The sequence below is a fragment of the Peromyscus leucopus genome, chromosome 7 (assembly GCF_004664715.2).
Source record: "Peromyscus leucopus breed LL Stock chromosome 7, UCI_PerLeu_2.1, whole genome shotgun sequence".
NCBI lineage: Eukaryota > Metazoa > Chordata > Mammalia > Rodentia > Cricetidae > Peromyscus > Peromyscus leucopus.
Window position 1 is genome coordinate 84026296 of NC_051069.1, and position 24360 is coordinate 84050655.

General features: G+C 44.4%; 1 protein-coding gene across 2 annotated transcripts in view; it reads left to right on the plus strand.

The window, feature by feature from the left end:
• Pcolce2 (procollagen C-endopeptidase enhancer 2) overlaps positions 1 to 24360 on the plus strand; it is a 59004-nt gene that overhangs the window by 3379 nt on the left and 31265 nt on the right. For both annotated transcript variants that reach the window (XM_037207846.1, XM_028866002.2), the window contains exon 2: positions 118 to 226. In XM_037207846.1, the coding sequence (XP_037063741.1) occupies positions 188 to 226 (39 nt within the window). In that variant the 5' untranslated portion in view covers positions 118 to 187. The remainder of the gene's footprint in view (positions 1 to 117; positions 227 to 24360) is intronic.

The window sequence follows — 24360 nt, forward strand, 5'->3', positions numbered from 1 at the left end:
AAGATTTTGTTAAATAATATTAACTCGTTCATATCAGCACGTACACCTTTTTGAAATTCCCATTAGATTGCTTGACCATGTTTCAATTTAAAGTATTCTCCTCTTTTATTTCCCCAGACCTGTGTTCACATGTGGTGGCGTTCTTACCGGAGAGTCTGGATTTATTGGCAGTGAAGGTTTTCCTGGAATGTACCCTCCAAATAGCAAATGTACTTGGAAAATCACAGTAAGCATTTATTTTAAAGGTGTTCTTCTGGACTTGGGTATGGAAAGAGTGCACATTGATGCCCTTACCCCCTGGTGTCCTGGTTTTTGTTTAGGGGCAGATGCCTGAAAACGTGAAATGTTGGATTTGCTTCATTTGGGAGGTGTTTATTAAGGGCCGGTGGTGCCCTGCAATAGTGATTAGAAAAGGCCCAAGATGATCGTCTTCTTGAGGGAAGAAACCCTTCAAGCAGATGTTTCTGAAAACTCAGACCTGAATTAGTTGAGTTTTATGGATTCATGATTAAGGCTGTTTCCAGTCAGAGGTCTGTGCTGAGGACCTTTGAAAGTGAGATGCTCTTCATGCCTGCATAAATCCCCCATGGGAAATAAAAGATCAAAGTAGTTTTGACCACTTTATACTCAGGAGGAGAAGAACAACAGTCACCACCCTGGCCGACATTTATTGTCCTTTCTTAGGAGCCACCTCTCTTTAGAGAGCATCTAAGAATGGAGGATGCTAATGAGGGCTTAATAAAAACGCCACGGTGGTCATTGCTGTGTTAACCTGAGTCAAGGCAAGAAACCAGATCGAGACACAGCTCATGTACATACAAGTCTGGGTTTAGAGTCAGCTGGCTGAGTCACAGTTCCAGTCATTGCTGCTGTAACGCTGGCTATCTTCATTTAGTTGCTGTTCACAGGAAGTTATCTGGTCATCCAAAGAGTCCATGTTGTCAGGTTGTAACCCCCACCAGTGAGGATTTTGTTGTGTTATGTATTTTGTGTTCCTGGAGGTTGCACCAGGGCCTCATGCATGCATGCTAGACAAGTATTCTGCCATTGAACTGCATACCCAGCCCCAGACCATGTTTTAAGTACTTATATGTGCCAAGTAATTCACAAGCGTCTCACTGAACCCAGAATCCTTTGATCAGTATGTCCCCTATTTTATAGATGGGAAAGCTGAGGACTAACAGAATTAGGTAGAGACATCAATTTGATAAGCCCGACTTGACCTGTTGTGTAGTGACGTTTGGCAGGCAGATTTGGGAGGAGGACCCCTCCGTAATATACAATTTGGCTCTTTTTTGGCAGGGAGGTGTGCATGGCTGTGCTCTTGTAAGATTTCAGAGAATGAGTACAGACTTCATTGTGCCGTTACAGCACATGGAGCTAGGAAAGAAGTTCCAGAAACAGCTTTGAAATACTGATATTAATAAATGTGAAATAAGGCTGGGAAACAAATGTAAAATGGCCTTGTTTTATATTATAGTTGTGTTTTAATTATGACTCAGTGGTTTCAAGTTCAAAGTGATCCAAGAAGAGTCATGTGCCTAACAAGTCAAAATTCGTGGTTGGTTGTGTATTTGGGGGATATACCAGTCATGTTGCTGCTGTGCCATCAGACTTTAAGGGGGGAGGGGTGTGTCCAGGGAGGATGTTTCCGGATCAGGGAGGGCTTGGCTCTGCATCAGAGGAGGTGCAGTTGCCAAAAAAAAAAAAAAAAAAAAAAAAAAAAAAAAAAAAAAAAAAGCCTACGGGTGGGTGGGGTGGGTGTGTGGAGTGTTAAGGGGTGGGGTGGAGAAGAGGTTTAATTGCCTTAAGAACAACTCAAGGAGGTCAGTGTGGCTGGGACAGAAGGCACAAAGGACATAGTCTGGAGAGAAGTGAGGAAATTGGAACCAGAGGCTCATGAGTCTGAAGGCAACCTGTAAGTCTGAGTAGGGAGTCTTGGACTTCAAAAGGTGTGTGTGTTGGGTGAGCAGAGTGTGTGGGGGGTGGGGTGGGGTGGTGGGGTGGTGGGATGCTGTGACATATCCAGGAAAGGATGGAGTGAGAAGGGCAGTAACAACAAAGATGAAGAAATGTAGCATCTTCTGCCTTCAGGTGTTTCACGGGCAGATGTGCATGCAGCCAGGGGGTTGGGGCATCAGCTGAGAGGCCCATGTGCCAGCTGGTCCCCTTTGTGGCTCCTGTCCTAGACAGGGGTGACCTCTGCTGGGGCTTTACCCGAGGCAGTCTAGAAAGATTTTCTCAAAGCCAGTTGTATCAGACAGGATTCTCTAGAGGAACAGAACCAATTGTGTGAGTGTGTGTGTCGTGTCTGTGTGCTAAAAGGGGGTCTATTAGACTGGTTTGTGTCACGGGGTTTGGGGAGACCACCAGTGCTTGTCAACACAATGGAGAGGAAAAATAAAACTAACCAACACTAACTACCCAGTCAACTAAACCGGACACCTCAGCAGTCTCAATCTGGCACTGAAAGCCTGGAGGCTCCCCGGAGAGCAGCTGGTGTGGAGTCCACACTGGAAAGCTGAGGAAGTCAGGGTGCGATGTCAGTGCAGGATGACGGGCAGGATAGACACACTGGGCCCACAGGAAGAGAAGGCAGGATCGTGCATAGTGCTGTTTCCACAAACCGCACTGGGGTTGTACATCTGGGGTGCCTGGGAGAGGGGGACCATCCTCACAATCCTCTCAGAAAGACAAACTAACAACAACCCTCCTCTCACAAGAAACCCCAAGAACCTAAAGCCTCATTGACACACCCAGAGGTGTGTCTTCTCTGTGACTCTAAGTCCCTCATGTGGACAATCGAGATCGACTGTCACATCAACTGATCCCTCTTTTCTGCTCCCCTGGAACTCAATATTACACTGTATTGTCTATTACATTATATTACGTCAATGGTCATATATGTGTGTGTGGGTGTACATGTACATGTGTGCAAGTTGAAGCCAGAGGTTGGCCTGTAGTGTTTCCGTCTCCACCTTATTTTGTGAGACAATGTCTCTCACTGAACCTTATCCCACCCATTGGATAGACTGGCTGGCAAGCCGCAGGGATTACCCTCTTTCTGCCCCAGGGATTATCCTCTCTCTGTCTCCCAGCTACTGCCATCCTCCACCAACATCAGACTTCACAGTCCCCTCCCATCCCAACCTTTCCAGCTGAAGATGTGCACACACGACAAGGTGGATGTCACCACCAGATGGCTATCATGGAACTGTTTGATCGGTGAGAAAATGAAAGAAATCTGACGCGTGGTTTAAAGTTTGTCACAACCAAATGTTTCAGTCCGTTGTCTTGGCCTTCCTGTTATGGAAGTGTAGCTTGCATACTGGAAATTTGTATTTTTCCTTGTTTTAATTTGTTTTTGTTGTTGTTGCTATGATAAAGCGCTGACCAAAACCGATCTGAAGAGAAAAGGGTTGATTTCATCTTATACTTTCCAGTCCATCATTGAGGAACTTGAGCAGAAATCTGGATGCAGGAATGGAAACAGAGATCATGGAGCAATGCTGCTCATGGGCTCGCTTCCCCTAGCTTGCTCAGCTATTATTCTTATATAGCCCAGTCCTTGCCTAGGGATGGCACCTCCCCGGAGAACTAGCACCTCCTACATCAATTAGCAGTGAAGAAAATGCCCCAGGGATATCCCTAGGCCCATCAGTTGGAAGCAGTTCCTCAGTGGAGGTGACTTCCTAATTGGCTCTAGGTTGTGTCTACTTGGCAAAAACTAACCAGCACGGGCCTGATAGAACACACTTCCATGAGAGATGGGAATCGAACTCAGGGTTCTCAACAAGCAAAGCCCTTGCTGAACAACTGAGCTACATTCCCAGCCTCTATTCTAGTATTTGAAATTTTATAGCAACTTCTTGGATGATAGCACTGTTGAGCACACTGTCTACATGGATTATTTAAATGAAATAAGTTTTATTTCCTTAATCACAGTAGCCACTGTTAAGTTCTCAATAGCTCTTCCCCTCCCTCTCTCCCTCCCTCCCTCCCTCCCTCCCTCCCTCCTTCTCTCCCTCCCTCCCTCCTTTCCCCTCCCTTCTCTCTTCTTCCTCCTCTTCTCTCTCTCTCTCTCTCTCTCTCTCTCTCTCTCTCTCTCTCTCTCTCTCTCTCACTCTCTCCCCTCCCTCCCTCCCTCCCTCCCTCTCTCTCTCTCTCTCTCTCTCTCTCTCTCTCTCTCTCTCTCTCTCACTCTCTCCCCCTCCCTCTCTCTCTCTTTCTCTGTGTGGGTGTGACTGCATGTGTATAAATATTTCCATCATTATAAAATGTCCCTTTGAACAGTTCTAGAGAATTTTAGGGATTAATTTTGCTTGTGTGGAGACATATTGAGAATGCTCCAGACAGCTTAGTGTGCTTCTGCTCTATCAATGGGGAAGCTGATATTAGTCCTCCATAGTTGATGACTCAGCCCTATCATTCTGGCCATCAACTTGTGGTGGCCTTAGTTGACAAGGTTTTAGTAATTAATTTGGCTGAGCGTGTTCTAAAAAAAAAAAAATACATGGGTAGACATTAAATCAGAGGATGTGAGGGTCATGAAATAGTTCAATATTATGTAATCCATGATGAGAGTGGGTGTTTCTTTTTTTATTTTTATTTTATTTTATTTTATTTTACAATACTATTCAGTTCTACATAACAGCCACAGATTCCCTTCTTCTCTCCCTTCCTGCCCCCTCCCCTTCCCCCCAGTCCACCTCCTCCAGATCAAGGTCTCCTCCACCAGTGGTGGTGGTGGCACACACCAGTAGGATTTGCTGAAGGAGGCGGAGGCAGGAGAGTGGGTGTTTCTTAACTTCCCGTAGATGTTAACTCTACAGAAAGTCAACCACATGGACATCTGCATTGGATGCCGTTCCTCGCCTCTGTAGTAAGGGGCAAGAACTGAGTGTGATTCCACAGCTAAGTCCTTGGAAAAGTGAAAATCAATCTTGTAAGCAGGTTTGAAATAAAAGATCGGGGTGAGGCTGATGTCACCCCGGGTGATGGAAGCATGCAAACCATGCGTCAAGCCCTGCGGCAAGAGATGAAACTCCAGATCTTGGCACACTACCGCCACACTTGGTTACAGTACTCCTTTGCAACAACGGGCAGGGGATGATGGGAGGTATCTGAGGTCCTCAGAGGAAGTGGGGAGAAGGGAGCAGTGAACCCCTGCCAGCAAGGACTCAGCTGACGTAGTGGACTCTGTGGTTCATCAGAACACTGGCCAGAAGCCTTTACAGCAACCCCCCAGGCGAGCCTAGGTGATGTCAGAAGTGGTGTGAGCCTGTGGAGATGACTGTGAGGTGTGGGGCTAGTGAGATGAAGCCCCCCAGACTCCCTGAAGGTCTAGCTCTTCGGAGCCTCTGGCATCCAGATCGCCACCCCGTTAAATGGTTTCTGGATAAATTCAGCACAAACTTGGGGAATCTCTCATTCGTGGTTCCTTGATATCTTCACTCATTTGCTCCTTTTTATAACCCCCAAAGTAGAATTAAAGATAAACATGATGAGTTGAAGCAGTTTCACTCTTTTGTAGGAAAGTCAACTGCTGAAGCTTTGCTTACAGAAACTGTAAATTACAGGAAACTTGAAGCCCAGAGCCTTCTGGGAAATCTTGAACACGCATAGGGATTGTTTAAAATTAGTTCCTGAACTTACAGTCCAGCAGAGTACCGGAAGGTGCAAAGGAGATGCTGTTACCGAGATAATGCTGGGTCTGCAGAGATGGGCGAAAATGATGTTATTCTTAGGTTTTAAGCTGGACACAATTTACACATCAGTTTTCAAATAGAGAAGTTCACGTGTGGCGCTCAGTTGTTACACGTCACTATTAAAACGACCAAGTTTGTATGATCTGTAATTGCCTCATTTGTAAAAAATGTTTGAAGAGCATTGAGTCAGCTGGTTAAAGTTTTAAATATTAATTTCAGCATGACTCTGACTTGGGAGGGAAAAACCCAACGAGTTTGAAGTTCACTTCAAAAACTCTTCTGCAGAAAGACCCTCAGCTGCCTAGCCAGAGCGTGTACTGCCATTTCATAAGCTACCTGCTTTATTCTGGCCAGCTAACATTTACCATACTTATGCAATTCATGCTACTAAGATGATAATATATGTTTCCAGCATGCCTTCACATATATTGAACCATTTATCTCATTTGCATTTAATTCTCTGAGCTGGGTAAGGCAAGTGTTAACATACCCATCCATAGGTCGAGAAACTGCTATCTGAAGAACTTTTGTTAGTTGTTAGCTCAACTTTTGTTGAGCTGGGTGTGGTCGCTTATACCTGTAATCCCAGAGATAGGAGAACGCTGTAAATTGGGGGTCAGCCTGGTCTATATAGTGAGATTCTGTACTTTGTACAACAAACCCAAACTAAACAAAACTTGTATCTTGCCTAATACCATCGTGTCTATAAACACCATGCAAAGACTCACAATTTCCTGTCTCGGTAGTACAATTAGCTGTGTCCATACTTATTTATCTCTTATATAAACATTCACCACAATTCACTGAGTGCCCTTGGATAGGTGCTCCATAGTGCTGGACCTCTGGGTAAAGAGACAAGGCATGTTTCCATTTCCAGAGAGTTCAGATCTGGGAAGAAGGAGATAAGTGAATCCGTGACAGGAATATTTAGAAGTTTATTTTTCTGCTCACTCTTAAGTAGCTTTACGTATTGAAAATTTTGAAGAGGCTTTGCAAAGTTTTGGATTCACAGGTCAGTTTTACCTTGGTTATTTCCATACATGAATAATAATGAACCATTGCCTTGAGGGTAATCTTATAACTTATGTATGCTAAAGTCATCATACTGGATCTGTCTTCCAGGAGCCTGCTTAAATTTAAATAGCATTCACATTTTGCTCAGAGAATTTACAAATTAAAAAGAGATTGGGGTTTGTTTCTTCTCAACAACTTTTATATGGTTAATGAGCAGAAGAATCAGCAATGGCAGACACGGAGTTGTGTATGTTTGAAATACATGGTGAAGTTTTGGGAAGACCAGTGGTAGATATATAATTTGAGAAAACAAAGAATTAATTTGGGCAGGAACTCAGCATTTAAGTTAGTTAATTATACCTAAGGGTAAAGAAGGGTTCTCAAATCACTGTAACTATTATTTGTCTGGAATAGCTTCAGCAGGGTAGATAGAGGAAAGGAATTTTGGGCTTAACCACATATTTCCTGGCTTTTGACTGCACATAGGATTTAACGTTATATGGAAACTTAAGTTCTAATCTTAAGCATATTTTTAATGAATGTATATATTTCTCTTATAGGCACAGTCATTTAGACACCTGAATAATAATTTTACCCAGTGCTGAAGTCAATATGCTTTACACCAGAGGAAAGCCCAGATGAGTGAGATCACTAGAATGTGTTTGCATCTTCAAGCTTGGGAGCCATATGACGGGGCTGGTTTAAACTGAGAATTTCTAAGTTGGAAGTCTTATAGTAGGTAAATACCTCCAGCGAGGGTCCAGTCACTAAGACACTAGAATTACAAAGCTTTCTGCTGCCTCCGGTCCTTTGGGGAAGGATCCTAAATAAATAAGCCAGTGGGTAACACTTTCCCAGTGGGGCCCCAGTCCACTTTTTCTAAATTTGTTTAGTTTTCTGCTTGCTTTTAAGGGCTTCTGTGGCCTCTTTTAATTTTGTTTTCCTTTGCTCTTTCAGATGGAAGCTAAGTATGTTTTTATTGATTGGAAACCCGATGTTTTATAAATACGCTTATTTATTCCGTCTGTATTTTTAGTGCTGTTTTCAACCCAATGCCTCTAAGAGGCTTAATGAATAGAGGAGGTGGGGGGAGGTATGAAAATGAAGTCTTCGTGTTTTTCTTTTTTGACAGAAATTCTTTGATAACAACATTGTCAATGGAGAAGGCATTCAATAAAGGTAAATTCCCAGAGAGAATTTTGTTTTGTTTTTTGAGACAGGGTTTCTCTGTGTAGTTTTGGTGCCTGTCCTGGATCTCACTCTGTAGACCAGGCTGGCCTCGAACTCACAGAGATCCGCCTGCCTCTGCCTCCTGAGTGCTGGGATTAAAGGCGTGCGCCACTGCAGCCTGGCTGAGAATTTTTTTTTTAATGTATTATTAAAAGGACTGACAGATACACTTTTACATCTCTTGCGTATGCTGCAGTTCAGTTTATGGTGCGAACCCAGTGGCAAATTTGAATTGTTTCACAACAATGACTTTGTAAATTCCTTAGAAGCTGTCAGTGAAAGAGTGCTCCTTGGTTGGGTTCCCTTTGCTGAGGAGGAATGCTGTGTGAGAGGCTTCACAGCTTCACTTTTCATCCTCTCGCGGATGGCTGCTGTGCTCTGTTCTTCACGCAGAGATGTCATGTATATGGACTGCTGGTGGAGCCTGAGGAGCAGCCTGTGAGAGCGCTCGTGGCTCTCACACATCTACACCTCAACAGTGCAGTTTTGCCTTTGGGTATCTCTGAATTTCTTTCTCTAGGGACTTGAGGCAGGGGGAACAAGTGTTTTCTTCAGACACATTATTCGCTAGCTCATGAGAGGTAAGTCTTGGACAACCAGTGTAAACATCCTGAATAAGCAGACTTAGAGCAGCGGAGAGTCAGATTGAGGCTTCCTAAAGCATAAGTCCTGACACTAACTATCACCTCTCTTTCATCACCACACCCTAGAATCCCTCTTCAAATGCTCACTCTTGGACACTGCACATAGCCAGATAGTGTCTTCCAAAATGCCAAGGGAGAGAGAGACCAGTTCATCAAGGACAGACTGTTACCAGGTCAGACTAAGAAGAAAGGCACATGGAAGGAAGCCTGTGGCAGTTTTCCTGTTAGATGCCCTCAGAAATGGATGCCGGACTTGACTGCTAGACACAGACTTGCTAAAATCTCTGGGCTACACCTGACCTCTTCTGAAGGGACCATAATTCATTAATTCACTAATATTGTTCATGATGTGCTCATCCGGTGCTGAACTGAATCTGGAAACTATAATAATGGTTGAAAAATCATACCCCTGAGTAGGAGGAGCGGGGAGAGGCATGGTGAACAGGGACCAAAATGGTGGGTTGTTTGTGTGGCATTCCTTGGCGCCTAGAAGAATAAGCATTGGAGAGTCATATGGATGTGGGTTTTAATCCCTGTTTACACATTTGCTAGGCATGTGGTGAAGTTTCTGAAGCTGGCACCCTCTTGATGTGAGGGTTGAAGTAGGTATTAGATGGGAGGCCCCTTGGCACAGCGCTAGAGGTGATGTTGATCTTTTTAAACCATTTCTCCAGGGCTGTAATAAGGAATGAAAGTGTGGTGTTTGTGTAGAACTTGCCTGCAAGCCAACTGGTTTCAATCCATATGGTAATCCCTTGAGGCATGGCAAATTCCCATCGGAAATTTCTCACTGTGTCCTTTCTTCATTTAAAGTACAATCTTTCATAAGATTTCATCCACAGAAGTACCTCCAACCCGCCCTTCCCGGGCAACTCCCCCCCCCCCCCCAGCACTAACGGAGGGTTCCGCATGACTTTGAAACTGGGGTGTTTAGAATCAGAGAAAGGACTGTCAGTGAGATAGGCCTGAGCTCAGTGGAAGGGCATGTGTCTATCTTGTACAAGGTCCTGGGTCCTGTCCCCAGGACTACATTAAAAACATTGCAAGTACGTGGGGCTGGAGAGATGGATCAGCAGTTAAAACATTGGCTGCTCTTCTAGAGGACCCAGGTTCAATTCCCGGCATCCACATGGCAGCTCACAACTGTCTGCAACTCTAGGTCCAGGGGATCAGACACCTTCACACAGACACACATACAGGCAAAACACCAATCAATGCTCATAAAATAAAAAAAAATTACTTAAAATAATATTGCAAGTACATTTCTGTCTTTAGAGATGGATACTTTATCCTTCTTTGGAATTCCAAATCACCAAACAGGCCCCTAGTTACACAAACCAGCTAAAGGCATTATCCAGGGATTCCCAGTGAAGACATACTGTGGCCTAGTGTTCAAGGTGTAGTTTTTGGAGCCAGACTGTTGTGGTTCATCACCAGCCCTGCACTTGGAGTCTTCAAAGATGAGCCCTAAATTGCCATGCCTGCTGGTTTCCCAGTGTCCCCCAGCAGAGTCGTGAGGGGTCTAGAGGAACAAATAGAATGAAGCAGACGAGATTTGTTGGAGTGGCCTAGGGAGGAAAGAGTCCTGGCTTTGCCCAAGTCCTTTGTCTTTTCTTCCTTTCTCCCTCCCCCTCTCCTTCCCTCCTCTCCTTTCTTTTCTCTTCTCTCTTCCCTTCTCATTCCTTCCTTTTCTTTCTCTTCCCTTCCTCCCTCCCCACCCTTCTCTTTTCTCTGTTCTCAACACTGGGCATCAGCCCAAGAGCTGCTGACTACATCCCCAGTCCTGCCTTGGTTTTTACAAATGTGCATTCTAGAGCCCAGGAGGTGGTACCTTATGCCTATAGTCTCAGCATTTAGGAGGCTTGGGCAATAGGATGGTGAAATTGAGGATAACCTAGGCTGTATATTTGGGAGTCAACCTGGACTACATAAGAAGGCCCTATCTCAAAACAAAAACAAAACAAAACAAAAAACCCTAAACATTAAAGTGTATTTGGGGTCCAAGGAGATGGTTCATCTAGTAAGTGTTTGAGCTGTGAGCATGAGGCTCTGAGTCCAGATATTCATCACTCAAGTTAAAAAACAGTAATCCTGGGTAGAGTTGCACCTGTGTAGCATCCCATCACAGGGTAGGCAGAGACAGGAGGCCTCTTGGAGCTCACTGGCCAACAGCCTACCCTAAACAGTGAGCTCCAGGCTCAGTGAAAGACCCTGCTCAGAAAAGGTGGAGAACAATTGAGGAAGGTGCTTGAATGTTGGCCCAGCTTCCACAAGCATGTGCATACACATGCATACATGTGCACACACATGCAGTTTACACACACACACACACACACACACACACACACACACACACACACACACCCAGGTGATATAAGATGCCTTCTTAGGACCGTCATTCTGTGAGTATATCCATGGAGAGATGTTCAGGCAGCCTCCAGCAGTTGTCTTCAAAGCTGACTTGTCAGACTACTAGTAAAAAAGTCATCTTGGAGGTCCAGGCCTTCAGAAGACTAAGTGCTTTCTGCTAACTCACAGTAACTGCAGGAGAGAATCAAGCAAGAACCATCTACCTGAGGCCAGTTGTGATCTGAAAGAAAATGACCCCTAAAGCAAGTGACACTTGTTGGAGGAAGTGTGTCACTGTGGAGGCAGACTTTGAGGTCTCATATATGCTCAGGATACCACCCAGAGTCTCAGACCACTTCCTGTGGCCTGTGAGTCAAGATGAAGGACTCTCAGCTACCTCTCCAGCACCATGTCTTCCTGCATGCCACCATGTCCCACCATGATGGTAATGGACTGAACCTCTGAACTGTAAGCCACCCAATTAAATGTTTTCCTTTCTAAGAGTTGCCGTAGTTATGGTGTCTGTTCACAGCAATAGAAACCCTAACGAGACACCAGTGAATCCACAGTATCACAACACACAACAGGAGACAGCATCGTCCACAAATGGTGCTGGTCAGACTGGATATTAGATCTTTATCTCTCACCCCGCACACAACTCAACTCCAAATAGATCAAAGACACCAACATAAGACCTGACCTGGTACCCCACATCAGCTAGAGGAGGAAAAAGGGGAAGTTTTAACTTAGAGGCACAGAAAAGGAATTTCTGAACAGGATCCTGGCAGCACAGCCCACAGACAAGTGGGACCTCATAAAATTTAAAAGTTTCTGTAGAGCAAAGGAAATAGCCTAGACGTCCATCAGCTGAAGAATAGATAATGAAAATGTGCTACATGCATGCAATAGAATATAATCAGCTGTAAATAAAAATACTGTATTTAACATATATAATCTACATGTAGGCGTATGTAGAGACTCATAGTTCAAAGAAAACAGTTTAAATGGGTGGATATGGAGGCTAGCTCCTCTGAAAGGTGTATTTTAATAACTAGGCGCTATTATTGTCTAGCCAAATTGACACATTCAACTAGCCATGCCCATGTCTCTTCAGGCTTTTAAGCGGAACGGTGGGACATAGAGTGACTTTTTTTATTTTTATTTTTAAGACAAGGTCTCCTGCAGCCTAGGATGGTCTCAAACTTGTGAAGTAGCCAAGGATGACTTTCCAACGTTTGCTTTCCAGCGCCGGGGTTATAGGTGTGGACCACCACTCCTGGTTTTATACACTGCAAGGGATTAGACCCAAAGGATTTGTGCACTCTGTTCCAAATGGGATGCATTCTCAGCTCATGACTTGTGTTTTCAAAGGATCACCTGGATGTTGTGTGGAGAACAGACTGCAGTCTAAGAGTGGAGAGGCCAGTTAGGAAACTTGCAACAGACCATGAAAAACACTTCCTAGGGCTAAATGTTGCCAGGATTTTGTTCACAGATGTAGCCCACATCGAAGCAGCCAGCCTTGTAGCTTGCAAGTGTGATATGTTCATCAGCTGAACATGTGTGGAATGCTGGATTTTGTAAGAAGGAATGACTCCGTTGCTTTTGGGTTCTTATTTGATTTAGTTCATCGAAGCTATCTGAGGAAGACAGGATACACATGTGGCATTCTCGACATCTTATTGTTTTGAATTGTGAACTTGTAGAGATAAACAATAACAAAAAGTGTAAGGCTAGAGTGTTGGCTCAGCTTTAAAGCTGTCCCAAAGGACCTGGGTACGATTCCCAGAACTTACATGGCAGGTCACAACCATCTGGAATTCCAATTCCAGGGGATCTGATGCTCTCTTCAGGCTTCTGAGGGCAGTAGGCATGTACATGGTACACAGACATACATGCAACCAAAATATTCACACATATAAAAATAAAATTAATTTTAAAAATCATTCTTTGAGGAGACGGAGAGCAACTAGATGACTGGGTTTCTCCTGGAGTGAAAATGGTCCAAGGAAGCCATTTTACCAGCCTCCCACTACGACATGAACAAGAGATAAAAACTACTTGAGTTAGACTGCTGTGATTTGAAAGTTCATTTGTTACACGGCAAGACTTAAGAGATTCTGACTGAGCAGAAACACAGGCTTCCAATGTCTTTCCATTTTATTTTAACACTTAAAAATTTGCCTTGAAAGGTCTGATTTTAGCCCAAGTCTTCCAGTGCTATAGATTCCTTCTGATATTTATTACTAGATGAAAGTTTTCTTTTTTTTCTTTTTTTTTTTTTTAGAGGAAATAGCCAAAGAAATCAGAGCAATAGCCACAACTAGCCTTATCTTACCACCATCAGTAGCTTCCCCAGAGAAAGCAAGCTTCTTCCTGCCTAACCTACACTTTTATTGCTTTCCTGTTCTACTTTTTCATTGACTCTAAGCCCAGCCACATGACTTCCTCACCACTGCCTGTCTACACAGACCTCCAGGTCTCTATGGTTGGTACTGAGATTAAAAGCTCCTGTTACCATGTTTGGCTGTGTTCTTGACCACACTGAGACTCTGCTTGCCATGTGATCATATTAAGGGTGTGTACAACCACTGCCTGACTCTGCTTATGGCTTGCTTTGACCTCTGATCTCCAGGCAAATTTATTTATTAACATACAAATAAAATCACATTTCAGCACAAATAAAATATCACCATATTTCCCCTTTTCTGTTCAAATAAAAAGAAAAAAGGAAAAAAGTTATAACTAATATAAGAAAAACTATATACAATAAGTACAATAACTATATACAATATATACAAGCAATAAATACCTAAACAATGTCTAGTCCATTTGCATTTGATAGACTCAGAGAAAATATTCCCTTATCTATCCTATTTTGGTAAGTCCAAAATGTACCTGATTCACTTTCTATCCTAACTTATATAACTGACAGAACTATCTTATAATGTCTTTCAAATTTATACACTTACACCTCTTTAGTGAGTTTCTTCTCTAAAATGTTTAACAAGGAAATCTATAACTATCTAATCCTTAACTATAACTGTAACTATAAGTATCTAATCTTCAACTCCCTCAGAGACCCAAGAAGGAAATATTACCTTAAAAAACCAGGAAATACAAGCAATTGGCTTCCAAAAAAAAAAAAAATGTGAGTTGACAGAAACAGCCAGCTGCCTAGACAGTCACCCAAGGTTTCTCCACAACATTGGGGCATCATCTTCAGCTTATAGGCTTAGCATATCTGACAGACTCATTTGTGAATTAGGATGTACACAAGGCCTACAGTTTGACCTCACATTTTGTGAGAATAGTCCATGTACCAGAAACACCTGAATTCCACTAGTGTCATGTCATGATTCAGGATTTTAAATTTTGGAAATTGTTGATTTTTTTTAATTCAGCTGTCCATTCTTCTCGGCTTGTGGGTGGATTCATCTCTTTTATTAAATGCCAGTCTACCATTAAGAGGTTAGACTCTGTCAGCATAGTTACTCTTTCAAGAATAACTGTTTTAGCTGCTGTTCCACTGCACATCAGAAGCCATTGGTCCACTGCTAGTTTAGAGTTTAGCTGCCTTTGAAGAAAAGGGCACTGTACCTTTTCCAGATTGCAAAGGCCACTTCAGGGATGGTGCCATATTGTCCTGGCCTCAGAAGATGCCTATTGTTAAAGCCACAACCACACTTGTCTTGGCAAGAATCAGTAGTCCTTTTTTCATGTTCTGTCCATTTTTTCCTGTTTGTCAGCAGTCAATTAGAGGACACTTTGTTATCCAGTGGCTAACTTTTGCCGTAATGAAAGTTAACTCCATATGCAGTTTCGTGAATGCCCATGTCTTCTCTGAAGTATTGGTGCTGCCAGGAGCTGACATGTCACCACTTTGGGAATGTGGACGTCGTGTTCTTAAAATTGCTTTCTGCTGGATATGGGCAAAGGCATCTTTATTCACGCACTGCTATCCTTCCCCTCAGAGCGACCTTCTCTTGTGTCGAAAGTTTTCTTTTATGAAGAATTGATAGTTCATTAAAACACTAAAGAATGATGCAGCCTATCGCCTGGCAACAAGAGTAATGTTTAATTACAGTATTTGGTTCCCCCTTACCCCTGGAGTCTGCTGCCAATCCTGTCACATGGGTTTCATCTTCTATGTGTATTCTAACAATTTGGTTTTCATTTTCTTAAACCACTTGAACCATTTTGAGAAAAAGTAAGGTGTAAACAAATATTTCAAGAGCAATAACACTAAACTAATGGACTAAAACTTAGGCCGAGAGCTGTCCTTAAAGAAGCATTTCATTCACATGCTGTTAAAAGCTGTCCATCAATGTGTCTCTTTAAGTGGACATCATATCACTCTCAGCGAACTTGTGTGATGCAACATGGTGACCCATGGGAGTGTCTGCTTTTGAGAAATGAAGGCTCAGAGTTCAGAGGCGTGTGCACACAGCTTGCTGCAGCCTAAATGTTTGTGGACCTCCCAAATCCATAAAACCTAGTTCTCCGTGTGTTAGCAGGAAGAGGTAGAGCTTCTAGGAGCTGGCCACCATGTGGGGAGGCTTAGCATCCTCATAAAAGAAGCCTCAGGAAGTTTTGTTCCTGTTTCTCTTTCTGCCCTGTGAGGATGGAGTAAGACGATACCATCTATGGATGCATAGGTCCTCACAGATACTGAACCTGCAGACATTTGATCTTGCATTTCTCAGCTTCCATAAATGTGAAAAAACAAACCTCTGTTGTTTATGAACTGCCTGGTCTTCGGTCGTATAATAGCTGCCTCAACAGATAAAGACATGCATGACTTCAAATAGCTGTACCATATTAAGCGTAAAGAATGTTTTTGCTACACCTACTTTCAACAGTGGTTACCATGTATCCAAGCCCCAAAAGGATGTTTCTAAGCTTTTGTAATGGAATGGAGCCAAGAACAGTCAAAGCCACTCTGAGGACACAGGTGGCGGGGGCTGAAGGAGGAAGGCATCCCCTCCCTCACTCCAGGTCTGCTATGAAGAGAGACTTCCAGCCATACTGGTAGCACACTGGTCCTTCTGGAACATCTGGGTCCACAAACTAGTCTTCTAGCCTCAAACAGATTTCTGGATTCCCACCCCCAATAAAAACATAAGATCAGAAGCAAGCTCCTTGTGGTTAGATGATGCAAACTGTTGAAAACTCTTATTCAGAAGAAGGGAATCTGGTAATAAAACAAGTTTATGAAATAATGAAAAAAAATCATTCTTTGATTCTGGGTGGTGGTGGCACACGCCTTTAATCACAGCACTCAGGAGGCAGAGCCAGGTGGATCTCTGTGAGTTCGAGGCCAGCCTGGTCTACAGAGTGAGTTCCAGGACAGGCACCAAAACTACACAGAGAAACCCTCTCTCAACCTCCCCCCCCAAAAAAATCATTCTTTGAGGTCATTAGAAGAAAGACCGGCATACATTAGAATCATCTCTTGCTCATGTGAACACAGTACTGTGTTCATTAGAAAACATCACGGCTCAATTAATGTTGGTATTGAAAGCAGTTCTAAAATTGATGGACTGTGCATGTTACTAAGATCCATCAAGTGCCCTTGGGGGCCAGAAGTTCATTGACACTGTCCCTGACGATGTCCTGGAGAGCAGAGAAGCCACACTTAGCCTTCATCCTCTCCTTAGAGCCCAGTACATGACCTGGTACAGACAGGTATAGTGCTCAATAAATATTTGGTTAATTAATAAGAAAAAATTGGCTTGCTTTCACAGGAGGAACTAAGTAAACCCCACAACTTTCTGTTGTTCCTTGCCCCACCCTCAAGGAACTGAGTTCATTCTTGAAGTGTTTAACTCCAAGTCACTTCTTAGTTTTATGACCTGGTTCGGTTATTTTCAGGCCTCAAAGGTACTTTCTAAACTGAAGGCAGGAACCACAAGTCTGGCTGGGAATGTAGCTTGGTAGTGTATTCAGCATGAGTGAGGCCCTGGGGTCAGTCTCTAGCACCATGCATACATAAACTGTCACAGCTTTCCATTGAAAAAAAGGAAGGAAGGAAGGAAGGAAGGAAAAAAGAAAGAAAGAAAGAAAGAAAGAAAGAAAGAAAGAAAGAAAGAAAGAAAGAAAGAAAGAAAGAAAGAAATTAAGAAAGAAGGAAGGAAGGAAGGAAGGAAGGAAGGAAGGAAGGAAGGGAAGGAAGAAAGGAAGGAAGGAAGGAAGAGAAAGAACTTTAGAGCCATTGAGGCAACTATCCAATTAGTCACTAATTATCCTTTTGTGCGTGCTGGAGATGGAACTCCTGGCCTTGAACATGCTTGGCAAGGGCTCTATCACAAAACTGTAGCTCTATCACTGAATACCTTTTTTATTTAAAGAATTTAAAAATATATGTGTACATATGTGTGCCTGGTGAGAGTATGTGCACCACATGTGTGCAGATGCCCAAGGGGGGCTTTGGATCCCCTAGAGCAGTCCAGGTGATTGTGAGCCATCTGATGTGGGTGCTGGGAGCCGAACCAGGTCCTCTGCAAGAGCTGTAAACTCTCTTAACCACGAAGCCATTTCTCCAGCCCCATCGCTGATATATCTAATTTATTTATAAATGGAGTGGTAATTATTTTAAATTAAGGATACAGCTGATAAGATTAGCATGATATGCTCCATTGTTTGTGGCACATAATGAGTCACTGAATTTCTCTAGTAGGTAGCAAGGTGGCAGACTATAAGTACATTTCAGGTCATTTGTTACACGGGTCCATAGCGAACGGTTTCAACCTTTTCCTAAGTAGCAGGTTTCAGACTGGCACTTACCAGTGGTTTTCTTCGGATAGATAGTATGTTTTTTTTATTTATTTACTTATATTTTATGTACATGGGTGTTTTGCCTGCATGTATGGCTGTACACTACGGTGTGCAGTGCCCAAGGAGACCAGAAGAAGATGTTGGATTCCCTGGAACCCAAGTTACAGATGGTTTCAGGCCACCGCGTGGGTACTGAAGATTGAACCAGGGTCCTCTGCCAGAGCAGCCAGTGTTCTTAACCACTAAGCTATCTCTCCAGCCCCCACAGTATCGTAATGTTAGCCAAGCGTTATCTACATTGACTGAATGGCAGGCCCTGCTCTGGACTCAGCTGACTGGTAGATAAACACAGGTTGTTATACTGTGCAGGTCATGGCCCCCACGCAGCACTTGGCTGGCTTTCTTCTCTATGACAGAATAACTTTGTAACATCAACTTCGAGGAGGAACGATTCATGGGGGTCACAGTTTCAGAGGTGTCAGCCAGTGGTCACAACTGCCTCTCCTGCGCCGGTCGTGAGGCCCGTGAGGCCGGAGCACAGGGTGAAGCTGGGTCGCTTACCCAACGGCAGGCAGGACGGAGGGAGAGGACGAGGAGACGGGAAGGGAGGGAGACACAAAAGGTCACCTTCAGTAACCTGCTTTAGCCCGTCTCTTTTTTGTTTGTTTGTTTGTTTGTTTGTTTTTCGAGACAGGGTTTCTTTGTGTAGCTTTGCGCCTTTCCTGGAACTCACTTGGTAGTCCAGGCTGGCCTCGAACTCACAGAGATCCGCCTGGCTCCGCCTCCCGAGTGCTGGGATTAAAGGCGTGCGCCGCTGCCGCCACCACCGCCGCCGCCGCCGCCACCACCACCCAGCTAGCCCGTCTCTTAAAGTTTCTCCCACATTGCAACAGTGAGAACAAGTCTCTACAGTAAAAACTTCACACACTGAAAAAAGAAATTGAAGAAGGTACCTGACGATGGAGAGGCCTCCGGGGTTGGTAGAATTAATATTGTGAAAACAACTATATTACCAAACAGAACTACCAATTCAATGTAATGCATAAGAAAGTCCCAACGATATCCTTCACAGAACTAGGAACACAAAACAAAACCCCAAGCCAAACCAAGGAAAAAACAACCCTACACCAATCTAGTTTCTTTTAAAAGCAGAAAGTGGGACTGAGGATACAGCTCAGTTGTCAGAATGACTGCCTGCCTAGCATGCAGGAAGCCCTGAGATCAATCCCCACCCCGCAGTCCCATGTTGTTTTAATTCTTGTCCCTCATCTTACCCTCTGGAAAGGAGTAAGAGGGAGTCCCTCCCTCCCTCCCTCCCTCCCTTCCTTCCTTCTCACCTGCCTGCCTGCCTTTTTTCTTTTGGATTTTTTCAAGACAGGGTTTCTCTGTGTAGCCTGGCTATCCCAGAACCCACTCTGTAGTCCAGGCTGGCCTAGAGCTCAGAGATCTGCCTGCCTCTGCCTCCCGGGTGCTGGGACAAAAGGCGTGCGTCACTACATATTTGTTTCTTTTTTCTCTCTTTAAAATCACGGCTGATCATCTTGAAGCGTTCCATATTGCTGGCACAGGTGGCAAAGCTGCCGTTTTCGTCAGTGTGGCCAAGGCCTGTGCTGAGGGCAGACCAAGCAGAGCCGCCGCCTTCCCCAAAACACACACTGGTTTTCACTGCCATGTGAAAGCATGAACAGCTAGCTTCCATTCCCCTAGAAACACCCGGGGGGGGGGGGGCTATAGTTGGCATTGAAATAAAGCAAAGTTATGGCTGATTGAGAAATGAAAGGGAGAAACAATGTTCAGGGCTGTGGCATTCTCCCTGGGGCTCTGAGGTCACTGTTACTTTGGGTGGGGTGACCTCATTAAAGAAGCCGCCTAGGGGTGCCCTGCCTCTCCCTCTTGGCATAGAGTGGATGTACAAACCCAGATCTGTTGTGTGCCTCAGATGTGTACATCCTATTATTGGTTAAGTTTCGGTTCTTCTCTTTGTACTTAGATTTTAAAGGTGCCCTAGGATTGACAATTTAGAAAAACCAGATCAAAATTTGAGTAGACTTTTTTCTAATGAATTAGTTTATTTATTTTAATTTTGTGTATATGAGTATTCTGCTTGCCTGTATATCTGAGCACCATGTGCATGCTGGGTGCTTTTGAAGGCCAGAAGAGAGTGTCAGATCCTCTGGAACTGGAGTTCAGACACTTATAAGCCACCATGTGGGTGCTTAGAAATCAAACCTGGGTTCTCTGGAAGAGCAGCAAGTACTCCTAACCACTGAGCCACCTCTCTAGTCCCTTGAATAGACATGTTACCAAAGGTAAATGAACGGTCGGCAGGTGTGTGAGGAGATGCATGGCATCACTAGCTACTGGAGAAAGTGAATGAACACTGCAGTGAACACAAAAGTAAAAAGCACAAATGTGAAACCTGTGAGAATGGGGGCAGTCAGGAGGACAGCCAATAGGGCTGGGCAGACGGCCCTGCCGGCACAGCCAGCGCTTTCCATCCAAGTGTGAGGACCTGCTCTTCAGCTCCAGCTGAGTGTGGCACAGGCCTCTAATCCTGGGCTGGGGAGGTGGAGACAGGAGGATTCCTGAGGCTGGAAGCCAGTGGATCTCAACAAATCTGTGAGCTCCAGGCTCAGTGAAAGTCTCAAGAATAAAGTAGAGGAGAGTAGTTGAGGAAGATATCAGACATGCACACATGTGCACTCATTCACAGCACGCACACACACACACACACACACACACACACACACACACAGAATCTTAATTTTTCACAGTGCTAGTAGAAATGTAAAATAGTACTGTCACTTCAGAAAACAGTTTCTTTTAAAGTTAAACATCTACCACATGGCCTAGCACTGACACCCTAAGTAGAAGAAAAGTGAAAATATGCATCCATAAGACTTGTGAAAAAAACTGGCCATAGGACACACTGTTAACAACACCAAGGTAGATGTATTCCAAATATCAACCAACTGATGAGTGGATGAAAGGTGTATATACAATGAAATATTCAGTCATAAAAGGAACGCGGTGCTCCCTCATGGCTCAACATGGATGGATTGGATGACAGTATGCTAAGCGAAAGAAGCCAACTGCAAAGACCCTACGTTACAATAGTCCACGTACATAGAACATTCAGAAAAGGCCAATCTGTGGCTTCCCAAGGCTGGGGTGGGAACAGGGACTGACTGCAGTTGGCATAAGAGATCTTTTGGAGGCGATCGACAGAAATGTTCTAGAAGTGGATGGTAATTGTAGTTGTGAAACTGCATAAATTTGCTAAGCGCCACCGACACATGCACTCGGAGTGAATGAACATGTCGGTGATCATACCTAAGTGGGGTTGCTTTTGAATTTATAAAAGGGGAATTGAGGCTTCATATAGAAAAACTCGGGCCTGACTGACATTTGAGCTATCGGGGACTGTGGGACCCTGCACAAGGACGGTGGCCCAGGAGTGGGGTGAGAACAGCAGCACCCCCTGTGCCTGGCTTCCTGGGACTGATTAAGGAGCCCCACGGCACCCTGCACAGCCCCTCAGGCAGTGGGGCGCGGGGGTCTGAGTAAAGGTGCTTTAATCTTTCCGTGAATTCAAACCAAGCTCTGCAGTTAAAGAACTAAAGACGTGGATGGACAGGACACCTAGAGAGGCGCTAGACACCCTGGACACCAGTCCCTGATGCATGAATCCTAAATGGTCTTATAATAAAAACCCAGAGCCAGATATCGGGATAAATGCTGAAAAGTCAGAGGAAACAAGCCGCAGCCACTTCTCACCTCGCCAGCTCCTCAGCCGATCCTGTCTCCACCAATCCTCAGGCTGAATGCCTCTGAGTCCTCAGCCGAAAGGGGCTGCAGTTCCTGTCTCCTCAGGCCTTATGTGCCTTTCTCCACCCAGCCATTCCACTTCCTATCTCAACCTTCCTAGTGCTGGGATTAATGGCGTGTGTGCTTCCCAAATACTGGGGTTAAAGGTGTGTGCCACCACTGCCTGGCTCTGTTTCTCTCCTAGACTGGATCAATCTCACGTAGCCCAGGGTGGCCTTGAACTCACAGAGATCCAGACAGATCTCTGCCTCTCGAGTGCTAGGATTCAAGGTGTGTGCCACCACGGCCTGACCTCTGTGTTCAACTCTGTGGCTGGCTCTGTCCTCTGATTTTCAGGCAAGCTTTACTTCTTCGATCACAGATATCACCCCAGGTCCCCGCGCCCGCGATGGCCTGTCCAGCAACGTGCACCAGACACTGCACAGTGGCAGTGCCGAGCCTCCTCTGTCCTCTTTTGCCGCTGGTGTCCTTATGGTTCCTCCTATGCGTGTCGCTGTCTCCGAACGTTTAAGAACAGTTAATTAAATGCCACGCCATCTGAACAAAGTGACTCACTCTCTGTCTCGGTTTTGCTTAAATATCATGCTAGTTTATCTGCTTTTCTTCTGCTTTTCGTTTCATTAATTTTTTTTTTAAAGCTTCTTGGGTGAGGCTGTCTAAGTGGAAGATAATTATTTTGAAGAGAATTTAAAACAAAGTTAGCTGGATTTCTCCCTCGCCTCCCATGTCTTCCTCCTCCCTCCTCACCCTTGGTTTTAAAACCTTGGGGTCTCACTATGTGTGTAGCCCAGGCTTGCTTTGAAGTCCATATCTTTCTACCACAGCTTTTCTGTGCTGTGGTGACAGGTAAGGCTTTTTTTTTTTTTTTTTTTTTTTTTTTTGAGATGGGGACTCACTGTGCCCTAGAACTCATTATGTAGATGAGCTTGGCTTTGGACTGGCTTCTGTCCTTCTGCCTCTGCTTCCCAGAGGCTGGGATTGTAGGCTTGTCCAGCACACGTTCTAAGCATCCTGAGCTACTGGCGAGAGCTTTAGAATGATGTCATGAGAAACAAGGAAGGAAAAGAGCTGTGCACAGCCAGGCATGGTGGGTCACACTGGTCTGGTTGATCCACTTCTCAGGCCTGCTTCTTTGGGGCCCAGCTGGCCCTAGAAAGTCTTTATTGCCTGGGAGATTGGTCATGTGGTTCTTGTCATGACATCGCCGTGTGGAAGAATCGTTACCCTCAGAATTGAAGATGAGTTGAGGCAGAAATGACACCCAGAAAGATAGAGTGGAGGTAGACAAGGCTGTGGCAGTCACTCTAACTGCCCTTGGATATTGTAGCATACGCCTGTAACATTGTAAACTCAACATCTTCAAAAAGAAACCACTGTGCTTCCTGCCTGTTTGCATGTCTTCTGAGGTAAATGACCCACGTCCCTCTTCTCCTGACTGCATTTCTATTGCTGATGGTGCCCATGGGCTTGCCACCTCCAGGGTATCTTTGATGAAATGTCTCTTACCTGACATCTTTCCTCTGGTCTATTGTTACCTTAAATAAGCTCAGCTTTCCCCCACAATGACCACAGTGAACTCAAAATAACAATGATGTCTTTCCTTCTTTTTTTTCCCCCCTTTGTAATGTGTGTGTATGCACCTACTAAATTGGTACATATGGATAGCGTCCCATGTAGGAGAAAGTACTGAAGATAGGAATTAAATACAGCTTTTTGGCGTTAATACTCTGTTAATTTTAAAATGCTGGGGCTAAGGAGATGACGCAGTGTGTAAAAACGCTCTCTGTGTCTAAAAGCCGGAAACAGTAGTGCAAGCTCTGCGGTCCTAACATGCTCACAGGAAATGGAAGTGGAGACAAGAGAACCTCCAGAAACTCGAGGGCTAGCCTGGTGTATCCAGCCATCAAGGGTCTATCTCAGACAAAGTGGAAAAGCAAGGCCCAACACCCAACACATGTTTGCATCTTATGCCCCCCCTCTCATACACACACACACACACACACACACACACACACACACACACACACGGAAAATAAAATAAATTATTCACAAGTCTTGAGCTTATCAATTTCTATGAATCTGTTCTGTAGAAATATTCCCTCAAGCACAGGATTTGTGTAATTACAAATATAGTAACAGAAAGGATGTTCCCCAGGAGAAAGTGGAAACCGTGGGCTACTGATGCCTGTATTGGGAGGATTTCGTGATAGAGGCTCAGAAAACTAAGCAAACCAAGAAATGCAATTACCGCTTGAGGGAAAACAAATTCCACAAGAAATAGAACGCTTTAGCTCAGCAGTGAATGTTTACATGAAGGTGGTACAGGAAATTTTGAATAGTGATTTTTTTTTTTTTTTTTTTTTTTTTTTTTTTTTTTTTTGGTTTTTCGAGACAGGGTTTCTTTGTGTAGCTTTGCGCCTTTCCTGGAACTCACTTGGTAGACCAGGCTGGCCTCGAACTCACAGAGATTCACCTGCCTCTGCCTCCCGAGTGCTGGGATTAAAGGCGTGCGCCACCACTGCCCGGCTTGAATAGTGATTTAACTAGAAATTTGATGGAGGGGCATGGGGGATTAATTATAGGAAGCAAAGGATAATGAGTAAAGAGGTAACCCAAGCACCACAGGCTGCTGTTTCACAAGGCGGCGAGTCCTGGACAGGCTAGCATAGAGTCAAACTGGTCACCTCTAAGAGGCCGGTGCCAGGGATGAGGAGATGGCACAGACTAGAATGTCTCAGTAAAGCCTGGAGTTCTCTTGTAGACTGTAGGCAGCAACATTAACTTTTACATAGAAATTAGACTTTCAAATA